The 19185-nt window shown below is 41.2% G+C and overlaps 2 protein-coding genes across 7 annotated transcripts in view; one reads left to right on the forward strand and one right to left on the reverse strand.

Annotated features, from left to right (window-relative positions):
- Positions 1-2266: 2266 nt before the first annotated feature.
- On the reverse strand, positions 2267-9711 carry DDX5 (DEAD-box helicase 5). Of its 4 annotated transcripts, none has more exons than XM_058284539.2 (14): positions 9582-9711; positions 8778-8956; positions 7464-7629; positions 7057-7153; positions 6841-6974; positions 6660-6725; positions 6055-6196; positions 5809-5969; positions 5541-5713; positions 5114-5224; positions 4817-4878; positions 4671-4730; positions 3191-3415; positions 2267-2971 (listed from the first exon to the last, which is right to left on the reverse strand). In XM_058284539.2, exons 2-14 carry the CDS (start codon positions 8819-8821, stop codon positions 2568-2570), a joined length of 1845 nt encoding a protein of 614 aa, XP_058140522.1. In that variant the 5' UTR covers positions 8822-8956; positions 9582-9711; the 3' UTR covers positions 2267-2567. The 4 variants fall into 4 exon arrangements, with proteins under 4 accessions (XP_058140522.1, XP_058140525.1, XP_058140523.1 ...); XM_058284542.1 differs by lacking the exon at positions 9582-9711 and adding an exon at positions 9282-9367; XM_058284540.2 differs by lacking the exon at positions 9582-9711 and adding an exon at positions 9169-9360.
- Positions 9712-9747: 36 nt separating this feature from the next.
- CEP95 (centrosomal protein 95) overlaps positions 9748-19185 on the forward strand; it is a 43920-nt gene continuing 34482 nt past the window's right edge. For all 3 annotated transcript variants that reach the window (XM_012523529.4, XM_058284537.2, XM_058284538.2), the window contains exons 1-4: positions 9748-9873; positions 11198-11326; positions 15376-15483; positions 17963-18073. In XM_012523529.4, coding sequence (XP_012378983.1) covers positions 9855-9873; positions 11198-11326; positions 15376-15483; positions 17963-18073 — 367 coding nt within the window. In that variant the 5' untranslated portion in view covers positions 9748-9854. The remainder of the gene's footprint in view (positions 9874-11197; positions 11327-15375; positions 15484-17962; positions 18074-19185) is intronic.

A 19185-nucleotide genomic window follows, 5' to 3' on the forward strand; every position in this document is an offset into this window, starting at 1 on the left:
CCAGGAAGGAAATGTATTCTCTCCTTTAACTCGCCGTTCTGTTCCTCGCATTAGCGAAGTAACGAGTTGCTCAAACCTCGCCCCTCCAATTGCTCTTATCGCGATTTCGCCAGCACCCTTAAGGATTATTACATCTCACTATTGCCAGACGCTGTTGAGTCGACATTCCTTTCACTCCCCGAATACCAGTTACAGTCCTAATACACGAAAATAATTCTTGTAACAGTTGACCCACGCCTTCGTACCTCCACGCAAATGCTGACACCAACCGGCCTAAGCCATAGTTTTTTTTTTGCCTCGATGCTTAACTTCAGGGGAGGGGGAAACGGGTAAATTCCTTCACATATTGCAACGGTTCTCAAAGAACCAGCATCTGCATCACCTGGTAACGTGATAGAAACAAACCGCGGGCTAGCGGCCTGGCAACGTTCTATTTATCAAGGACCCCAGGTATGCTCATGCACATTTGAGAACCACTGAAATACATGAATCCTGTTACGCAATTTCTTCTAAGAGTTGGGCATCAAAGTATGTAGCAAGTGGGACCCAGATTACCCAGCAGAATTTACAACCTCCATTTAAAGTTATAGATCTCAAGTGCCCAAGCCGTTAACAGCGAGCGGTACATCCCAGATTCAGAAAAAATGGCCGATTCCAAAGCCCATGGTTTTTACTCCTAGTTCTGCAAACTTTTAAAGTTTCATTGTCCAGGTGAAAGGAACATGTTACCACATCACTGTATTACCAGGAAGGGGCAGTTCATGAAAAGCGTAATTATTTAGAGCAAATGAATAAATGTAAAACAGGTCTTTTTACCATAAGGTGTTAAGACAGGCTTGGGAAATCTTTTGGCAGAAGCACGTGTGCAAGGATTCCAAAGAATCCTTAAACTAAACAGTATTAAAGGAATGCAACTGTAGTAATCAACTGCAAAGCTATGCATTAATAGCGAGTTTCCCACACTCAAGAAACTCATACCAGTGAGGAGTTCTAGAAAAAGCAAATAAATAAGAGAGAATGGGGAGAAAAAAATCACATTTATTATTTAAGACAACCACAAGCTGGACACAACACACATGCTAAAAAGTGGAGTCTTTTAAAACTTATATGAAAGGTAATTATCTTCCACAGCCCCACATCATTTCATTTACAAATTAAAAGGCTCACGTTAAGACATTAGACAGTTAAACAGTAATAGATGTTCCCACCTACCCTGAAAGCCTCTCATATTAAATTTGACTACCCATGCCATTAAATACTGTTCAACAAACAGAGGCTGAACCAGCTTTCAATTAGTCCTATTCACACCACTCTGTACCCTCCCCCCAAGTGAATTCCTACCAATTAAAGACTCAGTTTAGTAATCAGACTTTTCAAGTCTCATGAAGACCTTCTTGAAAAAAACCACAAAAACTGTGATGGCATTCAAACCTATAAAGGATTAGAGTAAAATGGTTAGCTTAAGTTAAATCTAAAGATTTCCCTTTGACCTAACAGTAAGACCATGTTGAACTTTATATGAAAACTTGTATTTTCACTGTGCTTTTTGGTAATGTTGCCTCCTGATTAACCAATTTGATGGTCGTTTTTGTTAGTCTGAAAATAGACCTTAATTTCAAGACCTCTTAAGTTCCCTGAATTATTAGAAAGCCATTCATGACTTCCAGTGTGACTACAGTTAACAACCCCAAAAGCCCATGAAGACCACCCATAACCTGAACTAGGGACAAATCAATTAAAGAGACTCAAATTTAGCTTTTGGTCAACAATTCTACAGGGCAACCAAAGTCTTTCAGCTCTGTTCAACATGTCAATTATTAACGATACAGCCAAGTGCATGAATACAATCTCTTTCGAGAGAGGAAGTTATTTGGAGCCTTTCAAATGATAACTCTGAGAAGGATCAAGGTCATCCATGTTGTTCTAACACACTGAGCAGTTTGAGGGTGGGCCATACAACTATTTTTATTATTTTTACTATTTAAGTCATTCTGTTTATAAATAAACAGGCTTGACTTACATTTGACTCGCCTGAGGTTGACTGCTATTGACAGAGAACCTTCATGCAAATATTTGCATCAATCTCACTCAGTCTTGCACTATAGATCCTTCTAAACAAGTTTTCCAGGACCCCAACCCCCACCCCTGAAATTAAAGAAACAAAAAAGGAAACTGTCCATTTAGTTTTTGTGAATTAAAAAAAGACCATATAAGCCAAGTTTTACATGACATTAGATAAGTAAAATAAAGTACAATTTCCACTTAATTCAGTCTTCAAATGTTTTATTGGAAGGCCATGCATTGCCTTCATTTATTGTATTTCAAATCACTGTACATTTACTTTTGTGAAAACACTGCCTGCATTTTCTAGTACAAAAAAAACCTAAAAATTGTTTCAGGAATGTAGAGAAATATCCAACTTAAATAGCGAAAAAGTGCACCATAATTACTGCTGCACTGCAGTCATTTCTGCTTTTCCCATGTTTCTTAAATAACTATCTTGTCTGATAACACACAATATAAAGAGCAATTATGAAAAACAGACATTTACATATACTTCTAAAGTCTTATTGAGAATATCCTGTTGGCATTGGATAACCAATCATAGGCGCAGCTGCAGTAGCAGGGTATGCGTATGCCTGTTGGTTCATACCATTGTGCATATTTGGAACGTTACTTCCATATTGCTGAGTGCTATCATAACCATTCTGGTAAGTACCTGTCGGATTACCAGTCCTAAAACTGGTCTGTATACCAGCAGACACAAAATTACTTCCAAAGCTCCCATTGGTGTAATTTGCGGCACTGTAAACACCATTCTGAGTTTTTGCCCCAAAATCTCTTTTAAGCAGACTAGAGTAACCTCTGTCATAATTTTCCCTGTCTCTAAAGGTATTAAATCCACCCCTTTTGCCTGCAGAGTATCTGTCTCGACGGTCATCCTTCATGCCTCCTCTACCCCTGGAACGACCTGTCCAAAAAATAAAAAAAAAAACATCGTAAACACATCATTTTTATGGCACAAACACGAGAAACTGGGTAGCTGTATGCACTATAGATATGGAGTGTTTTACAACATCTCTACTTGTTTCACCCTGAAGATTTTACTTACCTTCTGACTCCATTTAAATGGATTTGTAGACAAATATGTGACCCCAAACCAACATTTCTTATCCAAGGTTGGTCTTACCTGAACCTCTGTCTTCAACCAACTGAAGCAACTTGGGATTAATTGCTTGATTGGCTTCACGAAGCACAGAGATAAGGTCGCTCACTTGCTTTATGTTATTAGGTGTAAAGAAAGTGTATGCTGTGCCTGTTTTGGTACTGCGAGCAGTTCTTCCAATTCGATGAATATAATCCTCTGAGGAGTTAGGGTAGTCATAATTGATGACAAATTTCACATCTTCCACATCTGTAAAGTGTTGCAGTGTGGCAAAATAGCAATGTACGGAGTTTTGCACACCACAACAGCCAGACCAAAAATAAAAAGTTAGACAATTGTACTCCCAAGAAGGTACGGGCTGCAAAAAATACAGTTAAAATGGTTATCCTGTAGGAATACCACTGAGGCTGAGAGGGGGGAGGAAAAAACAAAAAAACAAAAAGCACATGTCATCTCTATGTCTCATCACCCACCCAGTGATACAGATAAGAGCCTACCAAAAGGATCGTGTATTCCCTAGCGCATTCCCAACCAGCAAGTCCCCTTACAGATCATCAAGTGACATCTGAATGCTTCTGCGCAGTAGGGCCACTTAAAAGTTCACAGCAACCTCTTCATGTGCTCATTTTGAGGACCTTTAAACAAAAATGTACAGGGTCCTTTGCATTACACACTCATCAGAAGTTCAAAACTCTGGCCACACTGCTCGTCTTGCCAAGACCTTACAACCGCAGCTGCAAGAAAAACATACCTGTCCCCCAAAAGTTGTTTTTATGCACTGTGTCTCGTCTAGGCAAGCGCTTCCAAGAAGCCAGGATTCACTTGAGAATGTGTCTCTCTCTGGCAGGTCTCGACATGACGACTACTGTGGTGAGGGAGGAACTTTGAAAGGACTGCTTTCTTTCCCACTGACTATATGTGTAAGAAGTTGTTCCTGCTCTAGATCTCATGTGCCAGTACTCACCAATTTGTAAAAGGCTTTAGTACCTTTTAAAGCTGCTCTCTCCATTTCAAACTTGAACAAAAATTTCATTGAACATTGAAGTTTGGAAATATTTCTTCGACATTTCAGCAAACTCACTGAAACTCAAAGACCCACAGATCACAGTGAACAGTTTGAAACAATGCTGTACCATGGCAGTCATGCAAAGCATGGGACAGAAGAAATACCACGGCAGTGAACTGTGAGGATAAGTTCCATTTTTTTCCCCCGGAGAGAACAGTTTACGGGGCAGAGGTGGTAGGTTCTGCCTTTTGAAGATTACTGGCACACTTTCAGCTTTTCACCTCTCTAATCGACTGGAAGCAGCCAGCCGATCACTAGTCCTCCATCCCCCTCGAGTCCTCCGATTGTCATGCCTAGGCCTTGCCACAAAGACTGCACCTTTATGTGAAAAAAAAACTTAGAAAAATGCAGAGGTTAAAGAAAGCAATAGACTTTCTTTAAAAAAATTGTATGGAGATCTTCTGGAAAACCAAGCCACGAATGCGAGTTTGTACTAACCTAGCCCTCTGGAGGCCACATCTGTAGCAATCAGAATAGGAGCTTTTCCATGTTTGAATTCTACAAAAAGACGACACATATATGATCATTAATCTCAATCGAGTTCCAGATTGGGGGCTGGGGGACTCTCCAACTGAAATACTTACCATTTAGAACCCAGTCACGTTCCTGTTGACTTTTGTCACCATGGATACCCATGGCAGGCCACCTAAATTAAAAATAAACTATATAGATTCATGTTTGATAGCTGATTTTTAGTTCAGTGCTTAACCATTCTAGATCACAATCCCACTATCTCACTTGAGAGAAATGTAAATACAGGTGATTCCCATCCATGAAACTCCATTACTACTCCTGATCTAAGGTGTGCCCTTTACTAAGGTTTGCCCTTTACTAAGCTCAACTAAAACATATATCCTTCATTGGAGGAAGCTAATACATACCCATCTCTCCTCATTTTTCTGGTAAGCTCATCACATCTTCTTTTGGTTTCAACAAAAACAATGGTTTTATTCTCCTTCTCACTCATGATTTCTTCCATTAGACGAATAAGTCTGGGAAGAAGGGGGACAAAATGAATTTTTAAAGTTCATCACAGTTATGGTCCAAATTTTGACTATCAGTGAAGCAAGTTCAATGTATATGGCTACAAATCAAAGAGGAAACAGCTCCTTAACCACTTATCAAGCCAAATTCTACCGCTGGTCCTTAAGCAGACCATGTGATAGGAGCTCCTTTTTCTATAGGCACGCTATAAGTAGTTAAAAAACTATCTGAAAAATAGATTTCCAGAAGGATTGGCAGACTAGTTTTAAATCAATATATTCAAATTCCACCCAACTAAACATTTTTAAGATCTATGAAACTTACTTTTCATCTTTTTCTACATCATGACACACATCTACAATCTGAAGAATATTGTGGTTTGCACTCAGTTCTAGTGCACCAATGTTTATATGAATATAGTCTTTCAGGAAATCTTCAGCAAGCTGTCTTACTTCTTTTGGCCAAGTCGCACTCCACATTAGAGTTTGCCTATCAGGCTAAAGAAATTTTTGGTTAAAATAAAAATTACAATACTTTAAGAAATGAATTTAAAAGTTAAATTTGGAAAAACAATATTTTTATGAACACTTACTCTTATTTGATCCACAATCTTCCTTATTTGGGGTTCGAAGCCCATATCAAGCATTCTATCTGCTTCATCAAGGACAAGATAGGTTGTTCTTCTCAAATTGGTTTTCCCGCACTCTAAAAAGTCAATCAGTCTTCCAGGTGTTGCAATACAGATTTCCACACCTTCAATAAAATATATATATGTAACCACAAATATAGAACTTTTGGCATCCTTAAAGTGACAAACAGAAGCTTTTCCATTACATACCTCTTTCCAAATCACGTATTTGTGGTCCCTTGGGAGCACCACCATAGATACAAGTAGACTTTAAGCGACATGCTCTACAGTACTCGGCAGCTACTTGCTGCACTTGTTGGGCCAGTTCCCGAGTTGGTGCCAGCACCAAGCACTAAGGAAAACAAAACAAAGAGTGGATGTGCCTCAAGCCGTTGAGCACCTGCTTCCCACATGGGAGGTCCCGGGTTCAGTTCCCCGAGCCTCCTTTAAAAAAAACCAAAAAACAAACACACACAAGAAACAAGCAAATCAAACAAAAAAACCAACTCAGGGAAGCTGATATGACTCAGTGGTTGAGCTCTGGCTTTTCACAATACAAGGCCCCAGGTTCATTCCCCAATACCTCAAAAATAATACCAAACAGCTTTTGGCACAGACCTAGAATCCTAGTCTTAAACTGCTAATTTATTAGTGTTACACTGGCAGATAATTCTCTATTGTGCCCTACTGTCCAATACCCAAAGCAGTTTTATCTCCAGCTGAAACATTACTATCGAAAATCATGACGCCTTTTGCTATGTATTCTACACCTCTATACTACACATTTAACATACTCATAAAACATGTACACTTACAATAGGCCCATCACCTCTCTCTAGGAATGGCTGATGATTGATATGGACAATGGCAGGCAGCAAATACTATTAAGGGAATAGAAGAAAAACAGTTTCATTAAAATACCCTTAGTTTCTTTATATTCCAAATCTACTTTCCCTATTCCAGTATATTTTACAGGATAAGTTCTCCCCAACTTACAGATAACGTTTTCCCAGATCCAGTCTGTGCTACTCCAACCATATCCAATCCACTTAGAGCAACTGGCCATCCCTGAGCTTGAATAGCAGTGGGTTCGGTAAAGTTCTGTCTTGCGATCACATCCATGACATTTGCTGTAATCAAAACCATCAACTTAGTATAAATTATTTATGCCGAGAAAGAGGAGAACAAAAGTAGGAAATTCGAAACACTTACCAGGGAAGTTTGCTTCATAAAAATTCAAAACTGGCTTTGGGCAATTGTGACCTCTAACTGTAATTTCCTTGCTTCTTCTGTATGTCTCCACCTCTTGCTGTAAGACAATAATAACCTAATAAGTGGCACCACAACCTCCCTAACTAAATAAAAATCAAGGCTACTTTAAACGGCCTTGATTTTTAATCTAGATCCACACCCACATATGAAAACCCTATAAAGCACCACCTATTCTATTATTTAACCATTCCAAGAAATAGAAAAATTCAAAGCCACCTGTTTTAAGTGGGTTACATTTCTTTCCCAACTAAGAGGCCAAAAAAACATGTATCTCTCTAAATTTGCAAGACTTGTGGTCAGATTTTTACTTACTTCACTAGATGAAGAAGTCATGTGATATTACTCACCACTGTGCGCCTAGCCAAATCGGGGTGTTCTTGATAAAAATTCTTCTCAAATTTGGGCAGCTCATCAAGATTCCACTTCTTTTTAACTAGTTTCTCCCCAGGATTACCAAACTTCTTTCCAGATAGGGGTCCTGCCCTACTTCCTCCAAACCGAGGAGCACCAAACCTGAAATTAACAAAATAATAATTATTCATATCTTCCAGGCACCTGTGCATAGGTTTATATACAGGTTACTGAAAGCATGCTTCTGGAGATACAAAACCTAGCACCGCCCTTAGCAATCATCATTCTCGCAACAGTCACAATTAACACCATAAATCTCATTTCTTGACGTTCCAAAGAGACTTTATTTAAGTCAGAAAGTGTCTGCTTAAACACCAAAGTTCTTATTACCAGAACAGACAGCTTACGGTTAGTTTTTCCCAGAGGCTTAATTAAATCTACTTGTCGGAAGGCTAATACAAGAGGAGGAGCCTGACAGTAACGTTATTTACATTGCAGTTTTCAAGTAATGTAGCTTTGATTTTGAGAATGGTCAAAGGAAGAGCACAGGCATCGAGAGCAGAAACAGGGTCTCGGGGACATTTACACGAATGAATCGAATTGGGGGGATCCTGCGGAAGAGCTCCCGATCAAATTATATAACCTAAGGAATAGGCGAAGGAGGAGCCCGCGACTACCGGGGGAGGAGTCCCGGCCCGGGCGGAGTCGGCCGGGCGGCGTTCCCGCTGGGGCGGCGCTTCCCCCTTTGTCTCGCATTTCTCTCTGCGCCACATTTTCTCGACGCTGCCATTTTGAGCTCCTCCGCCGGGCGGGGTAACAAAGGCGCCGCCGCCATGTCCGAGGCCGGCATTTTGTACCCGCGGCTCAGCCACATGGCTGAACCCGGCGACGCCGGCCATCACTCTGTCCTCACCGCCGCAATGGCTTCGGAAACGGCCCCCTCGCTCCCACCGAACTCCCGGGTCTCCTGAAACTTCCCTAATGGCTGCATCTAGAGTCGGATACTTCGTCCTCCTCAAAGCGTCGCGCTTTCCTCCCCTCCCAACACGCTCCTCCGAATTTTAACAGCCGCTAAGTCGCGGAGTCCCAGGAGTCCCCCTCTCATCCCCAAAAAGTGAACTTGAGAGCCGTTGACAGGCAAATCTCTTGTAATCATACTTAGATAAATATCAAAACTTGCCCAAAGATAGGATCGGGGACGCCAAAAGAGGCTGAGAAAGCGGAGGTTCCCACCGTGCGCCGCGCCCCGCCACCTTCATGGCCCTCCCATCCCCCACCCGCGGGCCTGACAGGTCGGCTCCCACACCTACCCTCGATCCCGGCCGCGGTCCCGGTCACTCGAATAACCCGACATGGTGTCAATGGTTGCGGTTGGTGGGGAACGAAGTAGAGAGAATCGGGTGCGAGGAGCCGCTAGGGGAGGCTTCGGCGACTGCGAAGCCTAGCGGTGACGGAAGCGGCGGAGAGACGGGGATGACTAGGACCTGAGCTGCACGAAAATACAGCGGTGGAAATGAATGAGGTGCCGGCTGCGTCCCGGCAGCCGGTTTTATAGTCTGGACCGCCTCCTCCGCCCCAAAGGATGCTGGGAACCGCTCTATGACCTAATTATCCCGCCCCCTGCGCAGAGGCCGCAACGCCCACCGGCGTTCCGGAATCCGCCATGTTCTCACCCCTCCCCCTGCGATCCCGCCCTCGTACCCGCCCGTTTTTCGCTCCTTTCCTATCCGGGGCCAATCACCCCTGGCGGGGAGGGGGGGTGGTGGAGAAGGTGCTTCACACCCTCTTCAGTTCATCTGTTTCTCTTTACACACCGTAAGCAATCCACCTCACCCTTCAGCCTAGATGATAAAGCAATCAGGACAAGCCCACCCGCTCTACCCACTGGAAAATGTTTACGTTTCCAGAGAGCCTCCACGCCCTCAACCAATGGCAGGGAGGGCGGAGCCTGGCATTGTCACGTGGCTGCTCTCCGCCCACCGGGAGAATCGACGGCACTACTTCCTAGCGTCGGCGGAGGGATACATAACTAAATATTTCCGGAAGTACCGTTCTAACTCCCCGGGGAGACCTGTCACGAACGGTGGGCGACCTGGGCTGGCAAACCCACTCACCTGAAAATTCCTCAGCTGGATCTTGCTGGCGCAGAATGGTAGCTAGATCCCGCAAACCGCCACCTAGGCGCGTGCAGCGAAAGGAAGTTCTCCTCTAATGACCAATCAGCGGCGAGAAGCCGTTCTAACGTCCCTCCCTCTTTCACCCCTCCTTCCCCACACTTTCCTTTCGTCTTCGCTCTTTCAGCTGCTGTGTCTGCGCTGTGTGGTCCTTCCCGGACACCGTCCTCCGCGTGCCCAGTTGGGAGTCAGGCGACTGCCTGCCTCCGCGACATGGCCGGCTCAGGGTCTGGTGAGTCTCGGCCGGGATCCTTGCAGCGTGTGGGCTAAAGCCACTCAACTCTCCGAGAGCCCATGTCCATTTTATCTTGAGACTTCGGTCCGAGCTGAACGTAGATCTGATCTGCCGGCGGGGTTTGTGACTTTCGGGAAAACATCGCAGTCCGTGGGTCCCCTAGAGAGTGTCTCCCAGTCCCGCTTCCTCTCCGCGTGGAGGAGCAATTTGAGGTGGAGGAGGGCACTGGCCTGTGGCGAGGCCGGTAGCAAACCGGCATCCTAGTTGCCAAAGAACAGTCAGAAAGGATCTGGTCACGTGTCATTGTACTTTGCGCCCTTGCGTACGCGAATTGATTTGGTTGACTAGGACGCTTTCATCCGTCGCATCAGGACAGCGTGCAAACCAGTTGTCATGGTTTGGTCAGCTGTGAGAAATAGACATGAGGAGAGGAGGCGATGCGCCTTGATGGAAAGCTGTGGTGATGGAGGAATTTCTATGCCTTAACACCCCCAATAATGCTCGTTTGTTTCCAGAACATTTTGGAGATGTATTTAATAAGGAATGAAAGTGTTTTTCAATTAATCACATGTCGTTATAGGGAACAAGTGTTTCAAGCTTTCCAAGTTACCTTTGGTTGAGAAACACTTGAAATTCTTTGCTAATCCCAGCAATGTCTTGAGAGGGGCGGGGCAGTACACAGGAAACTTCAATGGTTAGTTTAGGTGGTGTATATACAGGGATTTTTTTTGTATTTCCCATATTTTCTTTAAAACCAAACGTTATAATGAACAAAAATGCAGTGGTGTTGTCCTTGTTCTAGTCTTTAACAACCTAAGTTAATCACCATTATTTGGGCACCAGAGAAATCCTGACCTGCACAAGATAATTGAGGTAAAAACATGTCCGGTACTATTGGGAATTTGAAGCAACAGCCATTAATTAGTTTCTTGCAGCCTCAGATTTTCAAGAACAGAAACTGTTTTGTTTATGCCATTATATTCCTGTTTACTTGTAAATATGTGTTAACAGAAAACATCTATGTAAGTTTATAGAATAAAATCCACAGATAAATTTAAGATTTTAGGTTGCAAGAGTTAAGAGTTATATTTACATCAGTGTTGATTTCATTAAAATTATAGTTGTCTGGAAGTTATCCCAAGAAATTACTTATTTTCAAAAATCTTGTCTAGTAGTGTATTTGAAATTCTGTAACAAATTCTTTAACGTCTGTGGAGTTCAGTGTCTCCTTTGGTGGGGATTTATTGTTATTTTTTAATGTAAGTATATGGCATTTCCTAAAACTATATAAGGCTGATCTTTTCCCTTCCTTTCCCAACAGAGTGGATAACCATTGCCAATAACCTTCTTTCCAAATGTCATATACACCTGAGGATACGAGAACTTGAAGATTGTGATGCTAATGTTTTTATTGCTCTTTATCAGTCAATCTTGGGAGAAAGGGTACCAGGTAAGGGTACTAAAAGGCAGGAGTAATTGTGTCTATATCTTGAGCCAGAAGTTCCTAGTGCTTTTGGTTAGATCCTTTATGTAATTATTAGATCTTGTATTTTTTCTTCGTTTACATCTTATTTCTATCTAAATATTGCATTCAGTACCTTAAATAGGGGCCCCACCCATAGTAACAACATTGATTGAATCATTTGGTTCTTGATAATCATTGTTTAATTAGGCCTAATGCATTGTGAAAGTCACACCCTTTTTGCAGATATTTCTTCAAAGATTTTTTTCCAGAATCCTTTTATTCAAAACAATTTTTTTGCATTGTAGAAGACTTTATATTTCACCCAGACCTAAGTCATGCCACTTTAAATATCTCAAGATCTGAGTAGAAAGGTATTTCCTGAAAAGCACATTAGACTGCAGGTGAATTTCCTACAGCCACAGAAAGTATGCCACTGTCAAAGCAGGGTGCATTTTAAAGGCACAAAGTCAGCAATCTAGCCATTTTCCAGCCTCAGCAAAGAAACATTATAGAATAGAAAATCCATTATGCATTTTTTTTTTAAATTTCTCTTCCCTCCGCCACCCCTCCCCCAGTTGTCTGCTCTCTGTGTCCATTTGCTGTGCGATCTTCTGTGACCGCTTCTATCCTTATCAGTGACACTGGAAATCTGTGTTTCTTTTTGTTGAATCATCTTGTTGTGTCAGCTCTCCCTGTGTGTGGAGCCATTCTTGGGTAGGCTGCACTTTCTTTCACACTGGGTGGCTCTCCTTACGGGGTGCACTCCTTGCGCGTGGGGCTCCCCTACACGGGGGACACCCTGTGTGGCATGGCACTCCTTGTGCGCATCAGCACTGCGCATGGGCCAGCTCCACACGGGTCAAGGAGGCTGGGACCTTGAGCCGTGGACCTCCCATGTGGTAGACGGACACCCTGTCCATTGGGCCAAGTCCACTTCCCCGTTAAGCATTTTAAAAACGAAATATATTTAAAGTCATCTGAAAAAGCGACTGTATGGTAAAGCTCAGATGACTTTAAAAAATTGAATGAAGCTCAGAAACTTCCTAGGTCTTGTTACTTAACCATTATTAGAAATGAGAATTGTTTTTGTACTTTATGAACCTACTTTGTCAAGGAGAAGGTTAATAAATTCTTATGTCCTATCATTTTGTAAGTTGTGACTTGCTCATTTTTTTCAGGGTTGCCACATGGTTTTTGCTGTATTCCAGGTTACATATCTCAGAGCCTTATGCACAGATTCCTCTACTGTCTCTGTCTCTTTTCATAGTTTATAAACATTAACTACTATAAAATCTGTAGTCTGTCTTCTATTCCCATTGTTAAAATGAGTGGTATCCTTACTTCCTGAATTGATGAGATGGCCTCTAGCTGGTATCTTTGATGCTAGTCTCAACCTAATTGAGACTCTGTAATTATGTTTGGCATATAGTTATTACACCAGTCTTTTAAAATACTTTCTTTTTCCTGCCCCTAAACATTGATCTTCCCCTCAGAATCAGAGGAGAAACACCGAATGTGATATTAAAATCTTTAAGATGTATTTATCTACCACCGCCCCTGTGCCCACTCTAGTGCTCACTGCTCTCTGGGTCATTCTTCTGTGTCTGCTTGTCTTCTCATCTCTTTAGGAGGCATCAGGAACTGATCCCAGGACCTTCGGACTTGGGAGAGAGGCACTCAATTGCTTGAGCTACCTTAGCTCCTTTGTTTGTTGTGTCTCTCACTGTCTCTCCTCAGTGTATCTGTATGTTGCATCATCCATGCTGCCCGGGCCAGTTTTGCCTTCACCAGGGGGCCCTGGGAACCGAGCCCAGGAACCTCCATAGACAGGAGCCCAATCCTCTTCCCTCCATAATTCTTAATAGGCTACTTCAACAGGACATATAAGGAAAGTGGATGTGGCTCAAGTGTTTGGGCTCCCGTCTACCATATAGTAGGGGGTTCTGGTTTCGGTTCCTGGGGCCTCCTGGCGAAGGTGAAGCTGGCCTGTGCCTCGGAGAGCTGGCTTGTGCCACAAACTGATGTAACCAGATGACACAACAACAAAGAAACAAAGAGGAAAGACAATGAGAGACACAACAAACCAGAGAGCTGAGGTGGCTCAAGCGATTGGGTGCTTCTCTCCCACGTTGGAGGTCCCAGGATTGGTTTCTAGTGCCTCCTAAAGAGAAGACAAGAGAAGACAAGCAAACACAGTTGAATGCACAGCGAATGGACTCAGAGAACAGACAGCAAGTGCAGGTGGCAGGGGGGAATAAATAAAAATAAATCTTCCAAAAAAACAAAAACAAAAAAAACCGACATGAAAGATTCCTCCATTCACACCTGCTATTGTTTTTTTTTAATTGCCTTTTTTTTTTTTTAAGATACAGAAATCAAAAAAATGTTACATTAAAAAATATGGGGAAGTGGACTTGGCCCAATGGACAGGACGTCCGCCTACCACATTGGAGGTCTATGGTTCAAATCCCTAGCCACCTTGACCCATGTGGAGCTGGCCCATGTGCAGTGCTGATGCGCACAAGGAGTGCCGTGCCACACAGGGGTGTCCCCTGCATAGGGGAGCCCCAAGCGCAAGGAGTGCGCCCCGTAAGGAGAGCCACCCAGCGCAAAAGAAAGTGCAGCCTGCCTAAGAATGGCGCTGCACACACGGAGAGCTGACATAACAAGATGATGCAACAAAAAGAAACACAGATTTCTGGTGCCGCTGATAAGGATAGAAGCGGTTACAGAAGAACACACAGTGAATGGACGCAGAGAGCAGGCAACTGGGGCGGTGGGGGGCGGGGGGGAAGGGGAGAGAAATAAAAAATCTTAAAAAAAAAATATGAAGTTCCCACATACCCCATACCCCACACCCCCACTCCTCCTACATCAACAACCTCCCTCATCATTGTGGCACATTCATTGCATTTGGTGAATACATTTTGGGGCACTGCTGAACCACATGGATTATAGTTTACATTCTAGTTTACACTCTTCCCCCATACATTCAGTGGGTTATGGCAGGATATATAATGTCCAACATCTGTCCCTGCAGTATCGTGTAGGACAACTCCAAGTCCCGAAAATGCCCCTACATCTCATTTCTACTTCCCTCTTCCTGCCCTCAGCAACTACCTTGGCCACTTTCTCCAGATCAATGCTATAGTTTCTTCCATTACTAGCCACAATAGTTCCATAGTGTTAGTAGAATACCAGAAAGTTCACTCTAATCCATATTTTATTCCTCCATCCTATGGACCCTGGGTTGGCGATGTCCGCTCAACCTCTGTATGGAGAGGGGGCTTAGATCCATGGTGGATGGATGTGATTCTCCTGCTTGGAGATGTAGGCACTCTCAGTTCCCTGGTGTGGTGGTTGACCATCTTCACCGCCCTGTTAGCCGACCTAGGCAAGTCCAACAAACGAGGTAGGAGCTGCAACTCTCCTGAGGCTCATGGCGCAGCTGGCACATGGCCAGTCCAGAGATTGAAGTCTCCTGGGTATACACCAACCCCAACACCAACCACAGGTTTAGTAAAAGTGATAAAAGAGGTATGTGTAGAAATTCACATCTGTGTCCAACTATCATACTCAAACATAAATTCCCAGGTAGGGCCCACTGACAAGGCACTGAACTCCAGAGCCAACCACCATGATGAATCTATGTGTCTCCGTAGCCCACACCTGCTATTGTTACTTATTCTTTCATGGTACACTGGGAAAGCCCACAGTTACAGGTTAAAGTCTCACCCCATGCTTTGCCTTCCTGCCTTATTAGAGTATGAGCACCTCCTCGAATCCAAGAGCCCCTTTAGCTTCCATTAGCATGGTGCTTGTTATATATCATGTACATATATGTTAGTTGAATAAGTGAAGATTCTCCTGTGTGAAAATCAAACTCTGTAAGCTTTATCTGTACTTTATAGATTGTTCTCTTTGGGCACAGCATGCATTTATAGCAGTTGAGCTTACTCAAAAACCTGGTCAGAGACAAACAGATAAAAATGTGGACCGTTTCAGAAGCAAAATTATATAACTTTTTTTTACAGACCTCATAGCTATTCCCAGAAGTCAAGAGGATGAGGCACATAATGTACAAGCAGTAATTGATTCACTGGCCTTGGATTACCTGCAGGTCAGCTTATCTCACATAACAGGTTGGTATATATTTAACCATCATTTATTTATGCATTTCACTAAAATAATTTGTTAGACCCCCCCCAGACATTGTTTCCTTAATCAAATGAGTAAATTTACAGAATACACTAAGCAGCAAGACTGACCCAAGACAGTCAAATGGTATAGTTCAAGCGATCGTGCATGTGAGATTTTAAAGGAGAGTCAGATGTTGAGTCTGTAAGGAAGCTTATCTGAATTGTAGGCATTCTGGCTGGTAGAGGTGTGTTTTTGGTTGTTTCGTTATTTTAAAGCATACCATGCTGCTTGCTAATGACTGGAAACTCCTAAATGTCCGTTAACAGGGACTAGTTAAATTACGATAGCTCCATGCAATGAATTGTAAGATGAAGCTGTAAAAGATGATTGAGGATGGTCTTTATGTACAATATCCCACATTGGTGGAACAATCTCCTATATATTGTTACATGAGAAAAATGTGGTCTAGTTACAATGATAATTTGCAGAATATGATGCTTTTTGTAAAATAAAGGTGGAGAATATATATGGAGTTGACAGCATTAACTACACAAGAAACCGTTTTGACTGATTTCCTCCAAGCAGGGGAGCTTCAGGGCTGCTGGAAAAGGACAGGAGGAAACTTTTCATCACATACCTTTTATACCTTTGAATATTACCTATTCCAAAAAAAAATTAAAACTTTAAACCATTTTTGAGCCATTTCCCTAAATAAAGTATATCATGCAGTATTCTAAAACCAAACACACCAAATATATCTCTAAATACTATTTGTAGATAGAAAATGAGGCTTATTCCAATAAATTATTTCAAGTTAGTGAACAGAAACAGTCTCTGGGATTTGGAACTGTACTTTGAATCATTAAAAGGTTTGTACTGTTCATTTTTCTTTAACAGTAGTTAAGGGAGATAAATGTTAATCAGGACGGGTCACTTACATCTTTTGCTACTGACAGCAAATTTTTTGCAAAGAAAAAATACTGTCTTAAGTTTTTTAGAGCAATTGTAGGTGAGTAAATGTAGTAAATCAATTTGAAGACAGTTCATCTTGAGGGATAATCCCATAGTTTCCCTGTTCTTTTGCAGTTTGAAGTTGCTTTATTCCCTGAGTATGACAATTTCTGGCATTTGTGTTAGACACTAGGTTGTCTAAGTTTATCGAACTTTTTAATGCAGAGCTCTCCTTAACAAATAACACCCTTCCCTGAAAAGTTGCAAAACTGTTTACCTTTTCCAATAGACTGCAAATCAGCTTTTTTCTACTTGTCCTCTGTTTAAAGCAGATTCTTATACACCATGAAGCACTGTATTCTGGCTGGTAGTCTTAGTTGCTGGGTTGGCAGGGTATGCTCCCCATCCTGGAAACAGAGGTCTCAAGTATGCCCATGGGATGTACTTGTATATCTTGTTAAACCAGAAAAACATAGGGTTTGGAAACACGATTTCTTGTTTGTTGTTTTAAACAGAAAAAAAAAAACTGTCAATCATTGTCTGTCTCTACTTGTACTTTTGTTTTGCACCATGGCTGAAGTATGAATGTATATTCTCTCAAATATCAAATTTCCTGCATTTCCTATACTGGTTTGAACTTATAAGAATGTCAGGCATGATCTCCCAAAGATTGAGAGTTTGCCAAGAGTTAAATTCCATACCTGATGTTGATTGGAGTCTAGGCTGTGGAATCCATTTTAGGTGACAATAAATATGACAGGTTTCTATGCTTTTACCAGCCCATTTCTATCCAACATTTCAAATTAACATTTGTTAGAAATCTATGAGCCAGTTACAGATTAACTTCTGAGTATAAAGTGGATGTGGTGGGAGATGAGATTGAAGAGGTTGGGGGTGGGATAGAGATTAAACAGGGCTTTATATGTAGGGCTAGAAATTTAGAAAGGGAGCCGTAAACAGGTTTTAAGTAGAAACATGATATTATCTACAGATGGTGAATAGGAATGGACCAAATATGGAGAAGAAAAAAACAAAACAAAACCATGAATTACTGATGAAGATATCTTAACAAGTTTTTTGTTTTGTTTTGTTTTTGTTTATTTTTATTTTTATTTTTTTGTTTTGTTTTAATATCACTGTTTTCTGCTGAACAAACTACCATCTAGGAGTAAGTTACCACAATTGGAAATAACGTTCTCTTCTGCCATTTTTTTCATCAGACCTAATAAAATTTTGCTGGCTGTTTTTAATTTTGGTATAAATCTTACTATGTTTTCTTAAGTCAAATTATTTTGCTTCTTGAGAATGGAAGGAATATGCCAGAGAATTACTATCAAACATATTCAGTTTGCTTTTTTCAGATATAATTAGCAGGAAATTTATGTTTTTAATATTCATGTAATTGCTTCTCTTGGGTTAAAGGTTCTTGTATTCTTGAACAGTGTTTTCACAATGGTATATTCATTTCAAGATTATAAGGGTTGCAGATTTCTTGGTTAAACTTTTAATAGCTCTATATTTTGTGTTCAGGAGAAAATATAGTGAAAGGAGATAAAGAATCTATTAAGAATCTCCTAGAAATATTTGATGGATTATTGGAATATCTTACAGAACACATCAGTGAAACATCTCATGAGAAAAGTAAGTTTAAAACTGGAAATTTGGTTTGGATTACACTTTATGTTATGTGTCTTTTTGTCTTTTATCTTTTTGCCTTCATTTTTCTTCAGTGGAAGCAGAATCATTAAAATAGTATACCTGATAAAGTATACATAATTAAGTTGTGTATTTTTAATTCTTACTGTTCCAGAGGTTGAAAGCTTTCTATCCTAGACTGTCATCATGTCCCTTGTTACCTTGGATACTGCTTGTAAATTACTTTAAGGCTAATCTAAGGAAAGGTAAATTTCTGGTTAAAATTACATATTTTCCAATTATTTCATGATATTCCTTACTCTAAAATTTCCCATATCAGAACTGCCATATATGTTACAAATTTGGATGTTGGCAAGGTATCAGTAAGCACCTGCATTTAGGTTTATGACAGCCTGAATATTAGTTATTTTACTCTTTTCCCCAAATTGCAACAATTTATTGTGTGAAATTTTGTCTTTGTGTTTTAAGTGATAACTATGAAGATCATTATTAAATGCTATTTTCCAAAAGGGTTATGGTTATTTAAACTGGATCAACAATGTATAAAAGCTTTTTATAATCTTTGGCTCTTTAAATCCAATTTCTAGGAAGTAAGGTATATAATGTTATGTGTCATTAGTGGAAAAATACATGTTCATTGTTAAAATGTAAAATTTTCCAAAAGGAAGCTTTCAGCAGCAACAACAATTAATGTAAATAAGGGCAAAATATTTGGGTAGACTCATCATTCTTAATTCCTACATTTTTGATGATGAGAGCTATGTTATGATTACAACATTCAAAATTAACCTTAAAATATTTAGTTAGAGATAGTATTCTACTTTTTATTTAGCCTTGCTGCTAAAAAAATTTTAAAGTGTGTATAGCATTTTTGCAAGGATAGCACCGAAATTTAAGAATGAAACTACTGCCCCTCCCCAAACCAAAGCCAAAACAAAGGATATGAAAGCCAAGAAGACAGTACTGAAAGGTGTCTGCACTCACACACACACACACAAAGATCTGCATATCACCCACCTTCTGCATCTCAGGAGACAGCCCAAATAACCTCTCGAAAAGCTCCCCCAGGAGAAACAAGTGTGACCACTATGCCATCA

This window comes from Dasypus novemcinctus, chromosome 21, assembly GCF_030445035.2.
Source record: "Dasypus novemcinctus isolate mDasNov1 chromosome 21, mDasNov1.1.hap2, whole genome shotgun sequence".
Classification (NCBI taxonomy): domain Eukaryota; kingdom Metazoa; phylum Chordata; class Mammalia; order Cingulata; family Dasypodidae; genus Dasypus; species Dasypus novemcinctus.

Bases quoted from the DNA above. Each gene is read 5' to 3' on its own strand.
- DDX5 (XM_058284539.2), bottom strand. From the start codon at position 8,821: ATGTCGGGTTATTCGAGTGACCGGGACCGCGGCCGGGATCGAGG. The intron at 6,197-6,659 runs GTAAGTGTACAT...TGTTTTCCTTAG, and splicing joins AGAGAGGTGATGGGCCTATT to TGCTTGGTGCTGGCACCAAC. The intron at 2,972-3,190 runs GTAAGACCAACC...TTTTTTGGACAG, and splicing joins GGTTGAAGACAGAGGTTCAG to GTCGTTCCAGGGGTAGAGGA.